The sequence below is a fragment of the Pelodiscus sinensis genome, chromosome 16 (genome assembly GCF_049634645.1).
Source record: "Pelodiscus sinensis isolate JC-2024 chromosome 16, ASM4963464v1, whole genome shotgun sequence".
Classification (NCBI taxonomy): domain Eukaryota; kingdom Metazoa; phylum Chordata; order Testudines; family Trionychidae; genus Pelodiscus; species Pelodiscus sinensis.
In genome coordinates, this window is record NC_134726.1 from 15226553 (window position 1) to 15247819 (window position 21267).

General features: G+C 40.8%; 1 protein-coding gene across 3 annotated transcripts in view; it reads left to right on the forward strand.

The window, feature by feature from the left end:
- PARN (poly(A)-specific ribonuclease) overlaps positions 1-21267 on the forward strand; it is a 196220-nt gene that overhangs the window by 137361 nt on the left and 37592 nt on the right. For 2 of the 3 annotated variants that reach the window (XR_012896124.1, XM_006134132.4), the window contains exons 22-23: positions 2529-2718; positions 13764-13957. Coding sequence is in view for 2 of the 3 variants with exons in the window: in XM_006134132.4 (XP_006134194.2) it covers positions 2529-2718; positions 13764-13957 (384 nt within the window). In the remaining variant the exon portion in view is untranslated. Of the gene's footprint in view, positions 1-2528; positions 2719-9174; positions 9762-13763; positions 13958-21267 lie in introns of those variants that run through there. The other variant, XM_025190140.2, reaches the window with a different exon arrangement.

Here is a 21267-nt window from a genome sequence, read left to right on the forward strand (position 1 = left end):
TACAAATTTAATTGTATATTTAGCGCTGAGACCACTTTGCGTATTTCATATTCTCACTATTTTCAGTGGCTGTCTGGCATGATTTTAGTTTTGTACTACGGCAATGACTTAATAAGAGAAAATCTTTGTGTTTGTGCACATTCCTTTTAGATCACTCAGGCTCAGTCAGTCTATTTAATAATCTGCCTAGTAACTGGGGGCGATGCTTTGGTTTAAAAATGTTCTTCAGAACATAGTGTTGTGTTTGCAATTAGATTTTTTAAAATAATCATTTAATGGATTTAATTTGGTGTATAACTTAACTGCTTGCTCTTGATAGCCTTAAACCAGACTCACCAACTCAGATCTAGAAAGGGAGAGTATAGCATTTTCAGCTAATGAAATAGTGCAAAACTTTTTTTAAAGAGCTTACTGTGTTACAGGGAGATTGAGCTTTTTGGAAACACATGCCATTAGGCAGAAGTTGCAAAATGAGACAGCAGTATGTGTAGCATGTTGGTGCTATTGTGGCATGCAGAATACTATTCTCAAAGCTTTGTTACTAATATAGCTGCAAATAGAGTTAAAAATTGTTTCTTTACCACAGACATTTCTGAAAATCATAGAAGAAAGTTTTAGCTGTTTCAGTTCTTAAAACTTTCTATATATGAATCTCAACTGTTCACTGTGTAAAGTCTATAACATAAGTATATGCTTTAGTTGGGCTATCGATGCATGTAGTAAAAGATTCATGTTCTATCAACAGCACTAATATATGCCACTTGTGGCACAAGGATCATTAATTACAGAGCACTTTAAATATATCTATTGGATACAAACTTCAGTTGTTGAAATTTATTTTTCTTTTACATCATTGATACTGCTTCCCAGCCTATATGTAACTGTGAGATGAAGGCATGCATGCCAGTTTCAATACATGGACTAGCAGTAATCTTCCTGCATGTTTATTGAAAACAGTGATAAACTTCATTGAATTTGAGTTACACAAAGTGCGTGAATAACTTACATTACATTTTAAGTAGTCTATAACTGATCTTCCTACATACTTTCTTTTAAACAGTTAAACTGGTGTTCTCTGCTGTTTCCAGTTTACAGTCAATTCATTTTGCTGATTCATCCATTATTGTGATGGCTTCAGGCCAGAACTGGGTTTACAGATTAAAGACAGAGCTATAAAACTATTGGGACTCAAAAGAACGTTGGTAAATTGTTGCTGAGTGAAGGCAGCCAATGAAAGTGGATAGTTTTTTAAGTGATCCTAATTCTGCATGTGTTGAGAGAAATCTTTCCATCATAAATCGATAGTCATGTTTCAGTGAAATGGAGTCCCAGCAGTAGATGGCTATGATAGTAGGAGTGACTGTGTGCCTCTTTAATGAATATTTTGCATACTAAAAAATGCAACCCAACTAAAGTTGTATTGTGCAGCAATCAAAACAAGGTTTCATCAAAAGTTCTGTAAATGTAGACTTTTCCTGGCAAACTTGCAAAATAAACCTGCTGGGTTAAGTAATGAGACTTAAAGGAAAAAATCCAGGAAGACTTTTTCTTGCCAATGAACACTCTGGAAAGGATAATGACTGAAGATTTGGTGGTTTCTCATTTAAAAAAAAAACAAAACAAAAACTTGAACCCAATTAAGCCTTTTGTGAGGCCTATTTTTTTAAGCAGTGCAAATAGTACTTTTCCTTGATATATTTTTTACCCACTGCCTTTTCTTGTTCTCTTCTCCCCCTCTGCCCATTTTCCCTTCTTCCACCTGCACCCCGGTCTCACCTATTTACGTTGGTCCTAGACATCCAACACTCTGGTCATGTGAAGAAGTGGGCTGTGCCCACAAAAGCTCATGATACCATCTACATGTTTTGTTAGACTATAAAGTGCTACCAGACTGTTTTTGTGTGTTCAGTTTTTTCAGACTACCCCCTGATGCTTCTCTCATGTGCAACAATGTGAATTAAGAAGGCGTGAAACAGTTTGTTTTCTTCATCAAAGGAGGATGGGTGTTCAGGCTTGCTGATGGGAGGCAGAAGGCGGGGCGGGAGGAGGGGAAAGGGCAGTTGCCATAGGGTCCAGCTATTAAAAAAAAAAAAAAAAAAAAACCCACACACTTTGGATGTGAATGGAGCAAGTTCTTCTACTGTACTGTAGGCTGTTGTGTCCCTGAGTGTCGTGTTTGAACTTCAATCTCCTGGGGATAAGGGTGGAAATCTCCATTCTTCCAAACTAAAATTGCATCTTCCCTGTCCTAGAGAGATGACAGCAAATTGTGGGCATCCTTACTTGGAAGTTCTCCTTTACAGTTTCATAATATTTCTTGTAATGTTTCTTGTGCATTCTCATTCCTGAAGTGTTTATCATAAAATTAGAAGGAGCTTATTGCATTTTACCACTAACAGTTGATCTTTGAATTATATACATTCGTGGATCAAGCTGTTCATTCCATCTTCTTAAAGTTATTTCAGGGGAGGGGAGGCTATATTTAAGGCTGTTCTGTATATAATATCCAACACTTTTCTTCCCCATAGCTGTAAACACCAGCAGGTATGCTGAAAGTTATAGGATCCAGACCTATGCAGAATATGTTGAGAAAAAGCATGAAGAGAATCAGGCAAAAAGGAAGTGGACAGAAGATAGTTGGAAGGAGATGGAGAGAAAGCGATTAAAAACGCAATACACATCATACGTTCCCCACAGTCGGTATTACTGTGCTAACAGGTGAGAACTTTTCATAAGTAGTAGTAATACAGGCAGTCCCCGGGTTACGTACAAGATATAGGGACTGTAGGTTTGTTCTTAAGTTGAATTTGTATGTAAGTCGGAACTGGTACATATTGTAGGGGAAACTCGAGCCAAACATTTCTCCAGAGCTCAGTTTTATTCTCCCAAAAGCCGCTCCGTGTTTCCCTGGTCTGCTGAGGGGCGGGAGGGGGGGGCGGGGGGGTCGCTAGCTTCGTGTCTCCCTGGTCTGCTGGGGGGAAGCAGCTAGTGCGGGGTTGCTTCACCCCGTTTGTAAGTAGGGATCCGATGTAAGTCGGATCCATGTAACCCGGGGACTGCCTGTAATAATAATAGGACATTGGAAAGAAATTTTATCTTTAATTTCAACAGCTCTGGATGGCTATTCTTTGGATTTGGAAACTTAGGTGCTTTCTCTTGTGCAGTAGTCTGTGTTTTGTGGCTGACTTTGCAAGGTGCTTACCCAGGGCAATACATAATCTCTCATTCACTGGGAAACAGCCAACTGAACAATTTTAATGACAAATGCTTCTGTATAGCTAAGTGGTGAGGAAGAATGGAAGAAATTCTGTATGAGACTCCTTCATTGATCATCTACTTTTTAGGGTAGGCGTGAGGCTTCTAGGTGTTACTGTATTGTGTACTGTACTGTTATACATCATCGATGTATTTTCCTTGAAAGTCTCTGCTGCACGATTTTGTAGATTCCCTCTTAAACTTTGTAAAAATCTCAGGGAGCTGCTGACCTGACATGTTTACTGGATGGGAAGGGGATGAATAGGGAGCATGAGGTACTGGGCTTTTTCTGATTCTTTCTCCTTTTGTATGAATAATGTTGTGACTTCTAGCTCACATCATCTCCATCCATGAATGTGCTGGATTTTGCAATATGAAAAACTGGCTTCTTTTTCCACAATGAAAACATCCTTAAAAACAGGTTTTATACTTATGGTGAGTGATTATATTTAGTATAAACACAACAGAGGTGTGTTGTGTTTTGGCTGCTTGTCACACTTGGAATTGGAAAGTTTGAGAGGAATGTTTAGGAGAGATGGAAGAACACAAGAGAGTCTTTGGGGGAGTTGGCATAAGGAGTTAACCCAAAAAATTGTGTTCCGTAGTTAGGTCTTCTTTAGTATAAGAGAGCATGAATAATGAGAGAGGCTTGTTACGTTGATTTACTATAGGACTTTTAAAGGTTGAGTCCTCAGTTACTTTCTGTGAAATTAATTGATCTAGGAATAGAATTACTACAATAAAATACACTGAATTGCTGTAACACATCTTCACACAGTTTATAGTTCCTATAAGTTTAGATAATATTGGAAGGCTTTTGAGGTACTTTGATACTGCCTTGTTTAAGGATGTTAAAGTTAGATTAATCAACTAGTTGAAAAGTTGACGGAATTTCCATTGACTGTTTGATTTGTCGATAAGGGTGCTTTCACTTTTAAATGCAGCAAGAGCCTGCCTGGCTGTTGCTACATTTCAAAGGCAGAAGTGTCATGTGGCATTCTGCCTTTGAAACGATTGTAACACCGCGTAGAGCCTTTGCCAGTGGGGGACTCTCTGAGGCTCCATGCGGCACTTCCGCTTTGACATGTGCAAGAGCCCCAGCAGGGACTCTTGTACATTTCAAACGTGGAACACCACCACTACACCCCTACCCCCTCCCACGGAGCTGGGGGGAACCAGCTTTTAAGCTGGCTCCCCCTAGCCTCCTGTCCCCTCCCTCCCCCCTGCCTCTTTCTGATAGAGGCAGCAAGGTGGGGGGGAGCAACTAGTCGACTAGTGTGTCGCTCAGTAGATTAGTTGCTTACATCCCTAGCCCTGTTTACCATGAGTATCTAGATGGTTTAGGACTTCATTATTGCAGCTGAGCTTCTGTCATTGAAGATCTGCTGGACTGGGTCATGAGTCCCATAATGACAGATTTATAGCATTTTTTGTATTTTGATCTTTAAAGGGCAGAATGTATTGCATAGTCACGTATTAGTAGAATCCATGTCCCAAATTAAAGTCTACTGGCTTGAAGAGTTGATAGTGGGCTGTCTAGCAAGGAAGACTACAGATGTGACTTCTTCATGGGTACATACATTCTTTTATAGAGCAAAATATCATAACAGCCATACTGGATCAGACAAAAAGTCCATCTAGCCCAGTATCCTGTCTAGCAATGCCAGGAACTCTAGAGGGAATGAACAGAACAGGTGATCGTCAAATGAGCCATCCCCTGTCATCCATTCCCAACTTCTGACAAACAGAGGTGAGGGACACCATTCCTACCCATCCTGGATAATAGCCATTGATGGACCTATCCTCCATGAATTTATCTAGCGCTTTTTTTAACCCTATTTTAGTATTGGTCTTGGAAAGGAGTTCCACAGGTTGTTCATTGTGATATAAAATACTTCCTTTTGTTTGTTTTTAAATCTGCTACCTATTAACTTAATTTGGTGACGCCTAGTTCTTGTGTTATGAGAAGGAGTAAATAATTCTTCTTCACTTTTTCCGTACCATGTATAGACCTCTGTTGTATCCCCTCATCTTTTCCAAGCTGGAGTGTCCTAGTTTTATTAATCTGTCTTCATATGGCAGCATTCCATGCTTGGGATGTTAGTATGTAGTCATTTACATGATTAATTGATAAGCCAGGGCTTATTGGTTAATCCTACCCCTGGCTGCCCTCCCACCTCCACCCGCTGCTGCCTCTGATAGAGTCAGTAGTGTGGAGGGCGAGGTAGCTCCCTGTGTGTATCGACTCCTACGGAGCCATCTACCTTCTCTCCCCCTCGCTGCAGGCAGCAGAAGGGGCTCCCCCCAGCCTCCCCTATATGTAAACAAGTAACCACTGAAAAATTGGGCAGTTACACATTTACCAAAAAACACTTTTGATGACATCCCTATTCCATACCCCTAATCTTTTTTGTTACTCTTTTCTCAGCTTTTCCAATGCCAAGATCTTTTTGTAGATGAAGTGACCAAATCTGCAATCTGTACTCAAGAAGAGAGTGTACCATGAATTTATATAGAGGCAAAAGATATTCTCTGTCCCTTTCTTAATAATTCTCAACGTTCTGTTTGCTTTTTTGACTGATGCTGCACATTGAGTGGATGTTTTCAGAGAACTATCCATAATTACTCCAAGATCTCTTTCTTGAATGTTAACAGTTAATTTAGACACATTGTGTGCAATCAGCATGTGTCTCCATTCACATGCATGTCACTTTAGTAATACTGTTAGGAAAACAAAATGTCTTGTAGGCCATGCGTAGAACCCTGATGGGTTGCATGTGACCACAGGGCTGCAGGCAACCACCACTGTTTTTTAACCAGTTACCAGTCCATGAGGAGACCTTCCCTCTTATCCCATAACAGCCTACTTTGCTTAAAAGCTTTTGGTATAGAACATTGTCAAAGGCTATCTGGAAATCTAAGTACATGATATCCATTGGATCCCCATTAACCCACATGCTTGTTGTCTGCCTCAAAGAATTCTAGTATATTGGTGAGACATGATTTCTCTTTACAAAGAGTTATGTTGACTTTTTCTCAACAAATTATGTTCAACTTATGTGTCTGACAATTCCGTGCTTTACTGTAGTTTCAACCAATTTGCCCAGTACCGAAATTCAATTTACCGGCCTGTAAGTGCCTGGATCACCTCTGGAACCCTTTTTAAAAATTGATTTCACATTAGCTATCCACCAGTCATTTGTTACAGAAGATGATTTAAAGCAGGGGAAGAGAACCATTTTGGTATCCGGGGGTATGGGAGATCTACAAAAAAAGCAGTTAGGAGCTACACGCAAGTGAGAAGCAAAGAAAAGAAAGCCCAAACCCACATTGATGTGGCTCCCAACTGAGAAGGAGACCGATGCTCTTCACATTCCCCTCGCACATCAGAGCCTAAGAGGGCCCAGGCTAGTAGATTTTGTGTGCTCCAGCCCCATGGGGGGATGGCAAGGAGTCTGGAGCACTAGAGTGGGCTTCCCAAAGCTGGGGGGGAGTCTCAAGCCTCAGGGCCTGGATCCAGGAAATGTAGGGGCCATATCCAGCCCCCTAGGCCTTAGGTTCCCCACACCTGATTTTAAAGGGATAGGTTACAAACCAAAGTAGCTCTGTAGTTTCACTTTTCATTCTTTCTTCTGGTCCTGTGATTTATTGTTGTTTAATTTATCAACTTGTTCATAAACCACTTCTAATGACGCATCAATCTAGAACAAAACAACAAATAGTCTGGTAGCACTTTATAGACTAACAAAACATGTAGATGGTATCATGAGCTGTCCTGGGCACAGCCCACTTCTTCATACTTCAGATCTACATGTTTTGTATATTAAACCTTCTTAATCCAAGTCACTTATTCTGCCTAGCTGCACTTAGAATTTCTCATTGTGAGGCAACTACACAAATTAATGTTTGGTTAATATATTTTAATTGGTAGATAGGAGAAATGTGTACTTAAAACTTGATCATAGGAAAATTACAGTAGTAGGAAGAGTGTATGTATTAAAAATCTAACTATGGATCTGGCTGGCATATTAAAAAGCTACTAATTCAGATTTGTTAGTGAACTTGAATGGTTAATTCCACTGAAATTTTTGTTTTATTTTTTGCTTTGTGGTTTCTCTTTGCACGTATTTTGATTCTACTGTTTGTTAGAAGTGTTATTTAGGTATTGTTCATGCTGCTATAATCATTTATCAGCATTTCCATTATAAATATCAATTTATCAGGGGTTTACGACTGAACCTGATAAACTCTGCCCAGAATTAAATATGGGAAGCAAGGAGTTAGCCCAGAAATAATTTTTACAACAATATTTTTAAAAGTAGATTTATGTTATCAACCTGTTAAACTTTAATTCTAATGCAAATATATAAAGTATCAATTGTGATTAGTTTTTCCTGTACATACCTGCCATCTACATATGTACATATAAAATTAGCAGGTTAAGTAATACTTGATAATTGGCTACAGTTCATCACCAAAAGCAGCAACTTTGTTTGTAATATAGTTGTGCTAATATCAAAATGTTCCTTACTAGGGACTTAAATTTTCCCAAAGCCTTTCATATGAATTATTGATCCAATTGTATAAAATATTAATATATTTTCATATAGTTTGACATTTTCCAATGTGTGACTGGTTGTCATATAATTGTTTTTCTGGTTTGACTTTAAGGATCTCGCCTCTTAATGCGATATAAGAAAAATGTTGAAAATAACTTACCTTCTGTCCCACAAGTGCATCTCTTTTTTTGAGTGTTGTAAAAATTGACATGTGAGCTTTTGTGTTTGGGGTTGGATTCTAAAGCCCATCTGTAGATCTAAAGTCACACATTAATGCCCATTAACACTAATGGTGGTACTTACACTTATAATGAAAGCTGTCCATATTAAAAATACACCCTTCTACATAATACAAAAGGAATGAAGTTAAAAGGATAATATGGACTTAAAAAACAAATGCTTCACACTGGAAAAGTTGTTTTCTATTAATACAAAGATAAGTGAAAAGTTGGAGAAAATACTCTTCAGTGTTGTATTTGATAGCATTAATAGTTTATCACTAAATCAGCTTTCCTTGTTTCAGTGCCATTGTTTAGATTGTAAACTGCAGGATTGATTCTGACCTGTTGTGCTTTGCACAGTGCCGAGCACATTGTGCTTAGCAAATTATAAATTGCCAGTTGATGTTCATGTTAAATGCACCATTTCACATCTTTGCAAAATAGTGCTAAGCCATAGGATAAAAATTGAGACATTTTAATATTTTTATACTAAAAAGTGCCTCTTGCTCTGTTTGGCTAAGTCAACAATGCAATGCCATTTCAGGATTTGTAGCGTAGCCTTAATTCTTTAGGGTTTATTTCCCAGGTTCCTAGTCTGACTCAAATGAGATTAATGACAACCATTATAATTTCCACCAGTTTTTAAAAAATAAAAAGGTGCCGTAGTAAGAACAGGAAGGATGTATTTGAGTATATGGTTTCCGTCCCACAACAGCAATTCTGTTTAAACTAAAATATTCAGACTGAAATGCCAGTAAAGTTCAAATTCTTAGTTTTGGTGCACATAAACAGTAGCCAAGAAGTTAGTCAGAATATCTTTGTACCTTGCAAAATTGTTGTCCTCCTTCCCTGTCCCTTGGAAAGTAATTGTGGCAGCCAACAGCGAGTAGACTTTTCCTGTTCAGTATCTGAAATGGTATTGCTAAGGTGATATTTTTGTTTTTTTTAATCATCTGGCACTATAGAACCAGCATATTCTGTTACTTAACTTGAGTAATTCTGTTTGTTGTTACTAGAAATACTGTTGGAATTTAACAGTGGCCCTAAATGTTCCTAGTTTTGTGAATTGAGATCAGCTTAATTGGCTAGAAGTTAATATTAATCTCTTCACTTTGTACCACTGGCTCTCATCTGTTCAGCTTCTTTCAGGGTTGATAAAACTGCTTGAATGTGGATCAATGCACTGTGAAAGCTGGAAGAGGAAGGAATTGCATTCACTGAAGAGACTGAGAATTTCACCCGCCGTGCACACTTTCATCAGCACTGATCTGGAAGGAATAGTCTATTCCCAAAACTGGGGTCTTGATGACTAGCATTGTCCTGCCAATAGGTTTTTCTTTTCTTTAACTTGGCTTGTGATTTTATAAGAAAAACACAAGAGAACCAAAAATGATTTACCAATATATAAAGGAATAGACATTTAAAAAAATCCTCTTCAGATGGCTTCTGACTATAATTTCTATTCTTAGCTTAGATGACAGGTATATATGTACAGGGCTTGCCGAACCGCAGCAAGCCCCACTTGCCAGCCATGCTGTCTGGTGATCTGCGCATGCACAGATTGCCCGAACCCGGCTCTTCCGGGTTACAATCTACTCACCATGGGCAAGTAGATTGTATTATTTGTTGAGCCCTGTATATGTACATTTTGAAACAAACTGAAATTTTTGTGGTATTTTAAAAATTATGTACAAATTTATTCTAGGAGGCTGATGCTGTTTAGAACCTATACAGGCAGTCCCCGGGTTACGTACAAGATAGGGACTGTAGGTTTGTTCTTAAGTTGAATCTGTATGTAAGTCGGAACTGGCGTCCAGATTCAGCCGCTGCTGAAACTGACCGCCAGTTCTGACTTACATACAGAATCAACTTAAGAACCCCAAGCGTCCCCAAGTCAGCTGCTGATGAAACTGATCAGCAGCTGATTCCAGGAAGCCCGGGGCAGAGCAACTCTGCCTCGGGCTTCCCGTAGTCAGCGCTGGTCAGTTTCAGCAGCAGCTGACTTGGAGACGCCTGGGGCAGAGCAGCTGGGGTGCTGCTAGATTGCTCCAGTAGCGCCGCTCCTCAGCGCTGCTGGACCAACCCAGCAACACCCCATCTGCTCTACCCCAGGCGTCCTGATTCAGCCGCTGCTGAAACTGACCAGCAGCGGCTGAATCAGGACTCCTGGGGCAGAGCAGCTGGGGTGCTGCCGGGTTGGTCCAGTAGCGCCCAGAGCGGCGCTGCGGGACCAACCGGCAGTGCCCCAGCTGCTCTGCCACAGGCGTCTGGAGAAAAGCCTAGTCTGCTGGGGGGGAGGAGGGAGCCGTACTACCAGGAAGACGCGGGCGGTGGACCAAGACGCACCGCGGTCCCGCCGCCTGGATCCTCCGCGGCTTTGCTCCCAGTCTCCCTGGTCTGGCAAAGCCTCGGGGGAAGCCGGCAGCGGAGCAGCCCAGGCGTGCCTGGGCTGCCTCACTGCCCGAGCCCCTACGCGGCTTTGCTCCGCGTCTTTCTGGTCTGCAGACCAGGGAGACGCGGAGAAAGCCCCGGAGTACATGGGCGGCAGGACCGCGAGGTCCCGCAGTCCGTGTCCTCTGGGGCAGCCCCGTTCGTAACTGCGGATCCGACATAAGTCGGATCCGCGTAAGTCGGGGACTGCCTGTAATTGAAATTCTTAACCTGAAAATTCAGCTCTCCCTTAAAAATTTATTCTTGAGCTGAAACGCTGCATCAAGTTAGCAGTTCAGAATTTCTTTGTTAATATTGTATGAGATTATGCACAAATGCTGTGCATAATAAGAACTGGCTGGGTTCAGCTATTTTATAGAATAATATAATTGCCTATAGTAATGAAATCTAGGGCCTGTATAAGGCACATATATTTGACACGATCATGCATGGTCTGTGTTCTCAGCTGCATGTTAAACAGAAAGAAAGGTCCCTGAACTGAGGATCTGACAGATGTGTGAAAAAATTGAAGATCTGAAACCAATATACTCAAATTGAAGTTAACAATCATTGAGAACTATTCTTCTTTGAGGAATGTCCCCATGGGTGCACCGCTGTAGGTGTTTCTGTGCCCTGCACTTATTGTCGAATACTTTTAGCAGCAGTACCCTGGGTGCTGACACACATGCATAGGGCTGTCTCACTGCATAGCAAGCATACAGGCATGCGCGTTGTCAGCCATCTCAGTTTCTTCTCTACCACCCTAGGCTTGGGTTCGAACCCAACAGCTCTCTTCAACTATGGACCTCAGATGTGAGTTTTCCTATTTCCTCTCAATTATTTTACTTACCTGCCCTCCTCCCTCCACCTTTATTTTAACCTTAAAAAAAAGCCTTTCTTTTTGTTCTTGTACTTAATCCTCTGTACCAGACCTCCGGCATGCTGGACTGCCCTGGTTTCAAAAGATGCCCTCACATGCAAGCTTTCTATCCCTAATTTCTTAAAGCCATGCTCAATGCATTAGATACATGGGGGAGGATCATATACTGCAGAAATGCCACCACCACAAAAAAACCCAAAAAACCCTATCTGCAAGATCTCTGAAGGAATGGGACTGCCAAGTGAAGCTCCTCTTGATGGAAAAGTTGGTCAGACCAGCTTCAGAGCCGGAGTCCCATTCACCACCTTCCCAGAGATCTTCAACTGTGGCCTTGGAACAAGATTCCTGTTTACCACCTCAGGACCTTCCTGCAAAAAAAAAAAAAATTGCCAAGCAAGAGAACCTTACTTTGTCAGGCACCAATTGCCCTTAAAAAAGGGGGCCTTCAACTCATAAGCCTGCATTGGTATCAACAGCACCATCCTCATTGGACTGGCAGGTTCTGGGCACGTCCGGTATAGATAAGTTCCAGGGAGCTTAGACTTCAAAACTGTCTTGCGCTGTGGTAGCCTCAACCTTTTAAGGCTAAAGGACCAACAAGGCACTGGCTGAACCAATGGTGATGCAATACACCACATCATCGGTACCTGCAGAACTCATGGTGCACACTATCACCAGACTGGTACCGATGATGCATGCAGAGTCAGCACCCGTACCAACCCTGGTAATGCTGAAAGCCTTTGGCTGGACTTGAATGTACCATAGACAGATTTTGGAACATTTGGGTTGGGAAATTAATTGTACGGGGATACAAGACAGGTCTGGCCATTATTTTCAAAATGCCTTCTAGATTAGAAAACTCAATAACTTTGTATGCTGGTTGTCTTGTTATATATGCGTGATCCAGAAGCCTGATTAGAAATTAGAGGATTGTTGACTTTGGCATTTGAGCTGGAATGAAGTTTCAAACTGAACTGTGGTAGCTAACTAGCCTTGAAGTGCTTGTCAATGGTAGTCATGGTACGACTTCATGAGATCTTTTAAGAGACCCTAAGGGAGGCCTCTTGTCTCTGACTATTGAGAGGAGAATCCAGCTATTAATTGAGTCTAGGCAGCGTGTGTATTATCCTGAAGTAGAATTAAGAGCATGATGTTTAGTCATATTTTATATTTCAGTACCATTGGGTATCCCAAAAAGAAGACATTTTCAATTAAAGAGAAGTTCTGCTGAATCCACTGCCAAAATGTTTTTCACCTTGAAGCCAAAAAATACAACCAAACACACATTCCTTTAAAGGATTGTGGGGGAGCCATATTTCTTTGTCATTAAGTGTAAAATAGACATATGATATCAGGCTTTTTAATGTTTAACAAATATGTAACATTTTGGTTTATGTAAGGGTTTTTATTTAGGAATTGGTATATACTGCAACGTGAGATGTCACTTTAAATTAACAGGAAACTTGAAGCTTCATAAGCATAAATTTAGTATAATCGTCAAATGGCTTATTTAAAAAGTAATTTTGAGCAAGCATCTAATAATCAGATGCACAGTAATTGCATTACAAAATTATTCTTTGATCTAGGTAACTTTAATGATATTACACTTTTTTGCTCTAATGGCGAATTACAGTGGAATTAAAAGGTGAAACTGTCTTGTGCAGTGTAATTTCACTGCATTCTGAATAAAATGGTTGGAATTATTCTGTTCAGACCTTAGTTTTTAATCAAGTCTTGATGAATGTAGATTATATTATGGGTAAGTAGTCTATAGAGGTACAAGAGAAAGTACAGTTTTATTTTGATGTATAGATTTTTATATGCAGGTAATCTTTACGCCCTAAGACTTGATTTAAATGGATGATGGTTTCATCTCTTTTACCTAACAAATATTATTCAGATTACTTATCCAAAGAAAACATGAAAAAGTGAGCATATAGAATGTGTTAATTTCAAATACATCTCAGAGCTATAATAACTAGTTCAGTTTTCAATATCTGTTGGTGTTGCCCTGGGATTGCTTTTGTAGCTGAGTCTGAAGATGCGTTAAACTATCAGTGTCTTCATAAAATACAGTTCTCTTTGAAACTAGTTTCAATCAGTGTTTTTATGGAGCTAAAAATGTCCTGATCTTAAGAAGGGGGAAAATATAAAATATTCCTGTAAAAAGAACAGATCTAAAAAGATGAAATTGTGAATATAAGTTTTATGGAACATTGCAAGTGGACACGTTTTCTATTTTAAGACTTCATTATTTTCCAGACAATTTATGCAGTTGATGTGGTGAACTGTGATGATTACTAAAATTTATGGTTGATCCATGAATCTTTCTAATTTTAATATGCAACACCTGCTTTATTAAATACTCGTTTTGTATTCATTCTATCAGATCATGTTGTCTTGCTTTTTTAATGCTAGTTTTACAACTACCAGCACAATGGGAAAAAGAAGTATGAGCCCTATTCAAGAGGAAGCTTGCTCTGATGATATGGAAGAGAGAGAAATCCAAGGCACAGAGCTTGATGAAACAGATTGCTATGCAGAGTGTGTTCCAGAGGGAAGGAAGAGAGCCAAAAAGTTCAAAAAAGTCAAGGAAGAGCAAGATCCAACAGGTAAGAACTCTGAAGCTAAGAGTTCATTTCTATCCTTTTTCCAGTTAGACCCACCTTAACCCTAAACAGGGTACAAGTTGTCTTTTGAGTGTTAAACATTCCTTACATATATATTCCATATATATCTTAAGGTAGTGTTTTAATTTAAAGCCCATTTTGAATTGCAGACTGTGGGATTGCATTGATCAATGTTGGAAAAAAAAATGCCACAAGATAGAAACCTGAAATATCTGTCACCTAGATTTTGGGGCCTGAAAGAACTGGAGAAGTAGAGTTGGTCATTTACTATAGGATAACTTGCCGTTATAAAATAAAGGCCTCTGAGGGGATAATTTTGGTCATTTTGAGGCCTAGTGTGACCCTTGCACTTTCTTGACAGCTATGGTCATCTTAGCACCCTTTTTGTTATGGTATCAGAATTTGAAAATTCTGGTACTTGAAGCATGATTCTTCAGTTTTTCCCTAGTCGGTCCAGGAAATCTTCTGTGCATATTGTAAGACTTACTAGTTATGCAAACCTCTTGTTCTAGGTTCTTGGCTTGAGAGGATGAACTCTTATTTGTTGCATTGACACAATATAGGTTGACACATCATTGGCTGCCTTTTGTTAGCTGGTCTTCTATATTGATTGAAAATATTCTCAGCTTTTAATAAATCTGCCAGCTTCTCTGGTTACGTTCATGAACTATTTTAAAATATTATTTAGCGCTTAAATACAGTTTTAAATGTTCAAAGCACTGCACAAATGTTAACTGATTTCTTAAAATAGCATGGAAGGTAGGTTAAAAAAAATAGCATGTTACAGATGTGAAAACTGAGTTAGATAAATGAAGGGACTTTCATAATGTCTCATAAAAGCTTATGATATATAATGTATTTGTTAGTCTCTAAGGTGGTATAGCACTCCTAGTTGTTTTTTCACATCAGGTCAGTCATCTGAACTTGAGGTTTTCTGAATCTCCAACCTTGAACTCTATATTCCACACCATATTGTCCACCTCACAAAATATCCTTCAATTGGAGCACGTGGGTACACATTGTTGATCATGTTTAGTTTCCCATAATTTGAACCAGGTCATCCATAAAGATACTACATGTTCCCTCCCTATTTCCTAAAATGGCAGTGCTGATTTAATATAAGCAAACTCAGAAACTGGCTTAAAGAAGCATCTTTCCTCTCTGTCAGCAGGTAGAAGACCTCTTCACATTTTGAGCATAGTGAAGTGGGTGTTATGTTATAAACTTTTTTCTTATTACTCTGAATAAAAATTTAGAGCCCAGTAAAATATTAAATGGTAAATTTGTTACAAAGCTGCAGCACTTTAATTTGGAGTAAAAATGTGCCTTATTAAAAATATTCCTCTTTCTCTGTCTCGTAATAAACATGTTTAAGTAACTTCTGTTTTTAGGTATTTGCAATCAATTATGGATTTATTTGATAGTCTCTGGGATTAATGTAGTGTTGGGCACTTCATGAAGGCTTAAGAGCCTGTTCACAAATAGGATCAATACTAGATGACCTCCTCATTCGTTGTGTGCACTTACCTTTTGTTAATTAAGGGAACAAGAGTACTTCTTTCAAAGGCAGTAGGCTGCTGAACTGACTTGCAAAGTTTGGATATTAATAGCAGGTAATGAGTGTGTTTGTTTGCATGTACCTCTTACAAAGGAAGGTATATCGTAAGCTTATAGCGATATTGTTACTTTTGTGCTTTAAGGAACAAATCCAGCAGATGAATCTAGATGAAGCAGTAAAGTTAGAAAAATTAGGAATTGTGACAGAACCTTCCTATACAGCCTTGGTGTCATCCATTGTACTTTTTTCTTTTTATAGATATGTTTGCAGCATATAAAATATAATTGTTAAATGTAAGAAGTAATAAAGACTTTTTTCCATATTCATCCTATCAGAATTACTTAGTTTGAAACCTAACTAAGCCACTATTGCTTTGTTTTCCATATTAGTATTGGACAATCATCTGAACTGGTAGAATCTATGGACATAATTTAACCGTGGTAAACATGTCAGATCTAAACTTAGCTGGAACCTTAACAGTCGTGATGTGCACACATTTTTGCTTAACTTTTATGCAGGTGTCACATCATTACACACTTGAAAGGCAGAGTGCACTATTATGAGTATACTGGATGAAAGTAAAATGAAATATAGTCGTGGAAAGGAAATACTATTTTCTTAGTTAAGAGAACACTGCTAATGAGTTTATTCAATAACTGTACAATTTTAGTCACAGATGGCATGCCAAAATTTTCACATCATCAGAGGTTCAAGCTTTGCATATTAATCACTTTGCTTAGTGAGTAGCTTTGTGCAAATGACCTACAGTTTAAACAAATCTTTAGGTTGTATGTACAGTGTATCAAAAAGCTTTTAGGGGCCAGTACCATATTAAATACCACCCTTGATTGCTAAAGGAACTAAATGTAAGCTACCAGTGTTATGATGCTCTCATATCTGTTGGAAAGTAGAGGATGAGTAGAACATTTTAGAAAATCCACTTAATTGTAGGTTGCACAAAATCTTTTTGGTTATATACTGCCAAATTCTGGATTTGTTGAAACCGTAAAAGAGCACTTTGTTTTACCATGTAATGTAGGTATGTATGTCTTCCTTGTCTTGATATGAAGAAGTGTAAATTGAAAGTCAATTGTATTTGTGAAAAAAGACAAAAATAAATCAAAATCAACCTTTCCATGCCTCCAAAATAAGCCTAGTGCTCTGTTTAAATGAACATATCTTGTGATCTGTCTGCATCTTCCATATGGGCTCTGTTGCAAATTAGAATAAAAACTAGTTGTATCTCACACTCTATAGCACAAGGTAACTTAGGCTGTGTCTGCTCTTAAAACATTATAGTTGAAGAACTGCAGTGCTGCAGATGTTTGCTTCCGTGTATATCAGAGTTGTTGACTTGAGTCCGACTTAAGTCGCCTAGGCGACTCGACTTGAGACTCAACTCGGATTCATGGTGTGTGACTTGAGACTCGCTAATTTTGTTAAATGGACTTTTTAAAAAAATTGTCAATGCCGATATTGATGGCTTGTACAAAAGTGACTTGACATTTTTTAAATTAAGACTTGAGACTCGACTTGAGACTTGACTCGAAAGTGACTTTAGGGACTCGAGACTCGACTTGAGACTTAAACTGTAGTGACTTGAGATTCGACTTGGACTTGACAATGATGACTTGAAGACAACACTGGTGTATATATATTGAATGCCACAGTTTCCAGTAGGTAATCCACCTCTCCAGTTGCCTATTACGTATATATCAATCAGATTTCTTCTATCAACCTAGTGTTGCCTATACTTGGTGTTAGTCGACTTAATTATGTCTTATGAGGGTGTGGATTTTTCCTACCCCAAGGAACGAAGCTATGCTCGTATAGACCAGCCCTTTATATGGGTGTTCTTTCATTTGTTTTGCATATTAATGCTTTATGATTTCCACAATTTGAGTGTTTTGAAGTAAAGGTTTGAATTAGCTTGCTAGAGAACAGATTTTTGGCTTTTCAAACATCTTGTGAGTTATTTAGATATATTTGCAGGTTCATTTTTGAGCTAGTCACAATTATAATTTGATTATTAGTAATTTGGAGTGAGTGGGTCTTTCTCTGCTGATGGTGATGTAGTCTCATATTATTGCATATTACATGCAGTTATAGGGGGTACTCACTGGCAAAGCTTCTTGTTCCACTCTAGTAGCTGGTTCATGTAGAAGATAATCTACTATCATTTACTTTTTTAATTCAAGTGATAGAGGCTTATGCTGTATACCTAAAGCAGTGATACTCTGAACTCAGTGGTTCAAGTGCCAGATTAGTGATCAGCATTACCTAGGGGAGCCAAAATAGCATGAATTCATTGCTCTTTTTTGAGTGCTTGCTCATGTCCATTCCACTAGGTGTGTGTGTGTGCACCATTATCGGAAAGATTTCCCTAGCAGTATCTGTCGGGTGAGCTGTGTGTAGCCCCCTGGAGTGGTGCCGGTATGCCCGCTCATTTCCTTCTTACTTCCAGTGACAGTCATTTGAGCGACTCCCTTTTGCAGTGCAAGTGCTAGCCGAGTGGTCTTTTTCCCAGATAGTTTTTGTTCTTGTTATGGTTAGTTATAAGTAGTGCAGTTACTGTTAGTTACTTTTTGAACTTGGGAGTTTCCCCTCACATTTTATTTCCTGGGCTGGGACATGTCACAGTTGCAGAAGTTTATGTCCTGTGCAAGCTTGTGAAGTTTATGCCCAAGGGAGATCCACCCAAACTTGCCTCAAGCGTCCCATTTGTTGGAGCTTCAGACCCAGAAGCAAAAAGGAGAGAAACAATTCTCTCAAGGTCCTTTTCATGGAGGCAGCACTGTGGCCTGAAGCAGCAGAACCGGCATCAATGACATTCAACATCGCACCGGAATTGGTACAATATCTCTTGGTGCTAAAGTTGTATTTTTCTCATAGGCACCAACACCGCTCCCTGGCACATCAACTCTGGCTCCATGAATGAGTGTGTCAAGCCCAGTGCTAGTGGACTTACCCATCAGGGTGGCTTGGAGGATGTCCTTGATCTTCCCTCCATGCTTGACACATTCAAGGTTGCATGCAATCTCATTGAAATGATAGCAGCGTGCAGAGCCACTTCCTTCCACCTGCAAGCTTGATCTATACTGTGATGCTTGCCCTCCCCTTCCTAGCCCTCCCCCCCCCCCCCCCAGCAGGAAGCTGGCACTGGCGATCCAACCTCACAGGCAGGGGCACAGGGCTGGAGCACTGCCACAGATATCCCCTTGCAGGTGTGGGGGGAGCTATGAGCCCACAGACCACACTTTAAGAACCACTGCCCTACAGGCATTGCTCTCCAGGGCTGCAGGATAAGCGAGCAAACGAACATTAGCCGCTCTTTCCTCAGCCTCAAATGGTCCTTCAAGCCAGAGGTGGGGGGTTTCCCCATTGGGACCTCTTTCCCACACAGAACAATAGCAACTGTCAATGTTCTGCTCATTCATAAACCACAGCCTCATTTCCATGGCAGACACCTTTCACCTCTGATGGTTAAGCCATCTCCTTTATACCTCCTTGCCCTTTCCACTCATCCACACCGTTCTCCTAAAGATCCACCAGTACAGGGCAATGTTAATCCTGCTAGCACTGGCGTGACTGCACCAGCATTGATTCACGAAGCTGCTGGACCCTTCATTGCCCAATCCTTCTCAGTCAGGATTATACCAGGCTCCCAGCACCCCTAAACTGAGGTCCCTCCATCTCACAGCCTGAAAATTCCATGCTTGAGCCCCATCGAACTCCAGTGTTCAGACCCAGTAAGAGAGATCCTGGAAACCTGCACCATAGCCACTCACCGTAGTAGAAATGCTTTCCTTTCATAGTAATCCAGCAAAAAGGAACTGAGCAGGAGGCAGGTCGGCAAGGGCATATGTACACCACCATACCAGCACCACTCCAGGGGTCTCAACAGCTGATCAGATTGTCAAAAAAATTGACAGTCGTTCATGGGGTGTGCACATACACATATCCAGATGGACATGATCAACCCATCTTGAAGAATGGTTATGAGAGATTGGTAACCGGTTCTTCGTTTGCTATTTTTTAGATGTTGAATTCTGAATTCAAAATGAATAGCCAAGTGTTCTACATTTGGTTAATATAGTGTAAGCATCTTGATTGGTTAATAATTTAATGGGTTGATAATTAAATCATGCAGTGTTTTAATATGATGTGCAGCAGAGAGCTGTAGGAGACACACTGAAGAGCCAACTAATAGTTCCCAAACCCAAATATCTGTGTATCACTGACCAAAAGTTACAATCCTGTTGGTAACCCATAAAGAGGACAGTATAATTTCACAGAATGGAAATAGTTTTCTTCAGTTCGCTCTTTTAAAAACCTGGGACTTGACACACACCAAAGCTGTTCAAAGAACTTTAGACTGCTTGAATTTGAAACCTTTTGTTCTTCTTCGGGGATGTCCCCGTGTGTGCTCCACTATGGGTGCTGGGCTTGCCCCAGCACCGCAGACTGAAGCTTGTGATGAGCAGTGTTTGGCCGGACCACGCATGTGCCGCGGGCTCGCAGCTTTCGCGCTCTTTTCTGTCTCGCGTGGTCCGGACCCCCGCCAGTTCCTCTTCACTGCCTCAGGCTGCAGACGCTTGGTACCGCGCTCCTTAGCTCACTCGCTGAACTAGACTCCTTCTAGTTCCCCCTTGTACATACAATCCTTTTTTCTCCTTATTTTAAAAAAAAAAAGGGGGGGGGGAGACAGAACTATCGAGAGTAAGAACAGAAACTGCATACCGCTCTTACCTCCCGCCTCTCAGCTGTTTTCCCGTTGTACATAGTTGCGTTCACCTAAAAAAAAAAGTAAAAAGAGAAAAGGAACAAAGACAACAGAACAGAGACATTATCACCAAGTTACCAACATTTGAATAACTAGCTGTCTCTCTCCTGCTTCAAAAAAACAAACAAAAAAAACCACACACCCACAACGTTGCCTCAGGCTGCCAGCAAAATGTCTGCAACCGGCTTTAAAAAATGTAACTCCAGCTTCCAACAACCATTCAGAGTGCATCCGTTGCCTGGGGGAATCTCGCATCCCCCCAGAAGTGTACCATTGTACAAGACTCACCTCCAGGGCTAGAAAAGATAGAGAGGTGCCTTCGCATGCTCCTCTTTGACTAAGCCCTGCAACCACAGCAAGCTGACTCTGATCAGCAGCCACACAATGCCGGGCTTCCTCCCCCACTACGGGACTCCAAAAGAAGGCAAGGCTGTCCCCAGCGAGATCCCTGCCAGCTGCCTTTAATGGCAGGGAAAATCAAGCAGACACACCTGGGACGTCTGGCAATGTAAAGCCACGTCCCTCTGCTTCAGCGGCTCCGAAGCCTAAGCGGCCATGGGAGGCTTCCCAAACACTGGCTCCCCAGACAGCACCAGCTCAGCCGCTTCCCTTCACTCCGGCGCAGAGTGCTGAGCTGGCTCCGAGAGCAGCCTCGGATCTGACCATCATGGCACTGGCACCTCCTCTGAGTCACCGCATGGCGCCGGACTACACGGCACCGACCCGCTCCACTGCCAGCGCGGTGCCGGAGTACATGGCGCCGACTCGTTCCGCTGCCGCTGTGGCGCCGATTGCTCCTGCCCTTGAGCCACTGGAGCAGAGCAATGCAGCGGCTAGCGCTTCAGCGCATGCCGCCAGACAACCACTGCGGAGCCCTGCTCCTCTCCTGTCTCCGTGCTGCAGCTGCTCTTGCTCCCACCTCCTCTCCCCAGCACCATCCTCTCCTCTGCC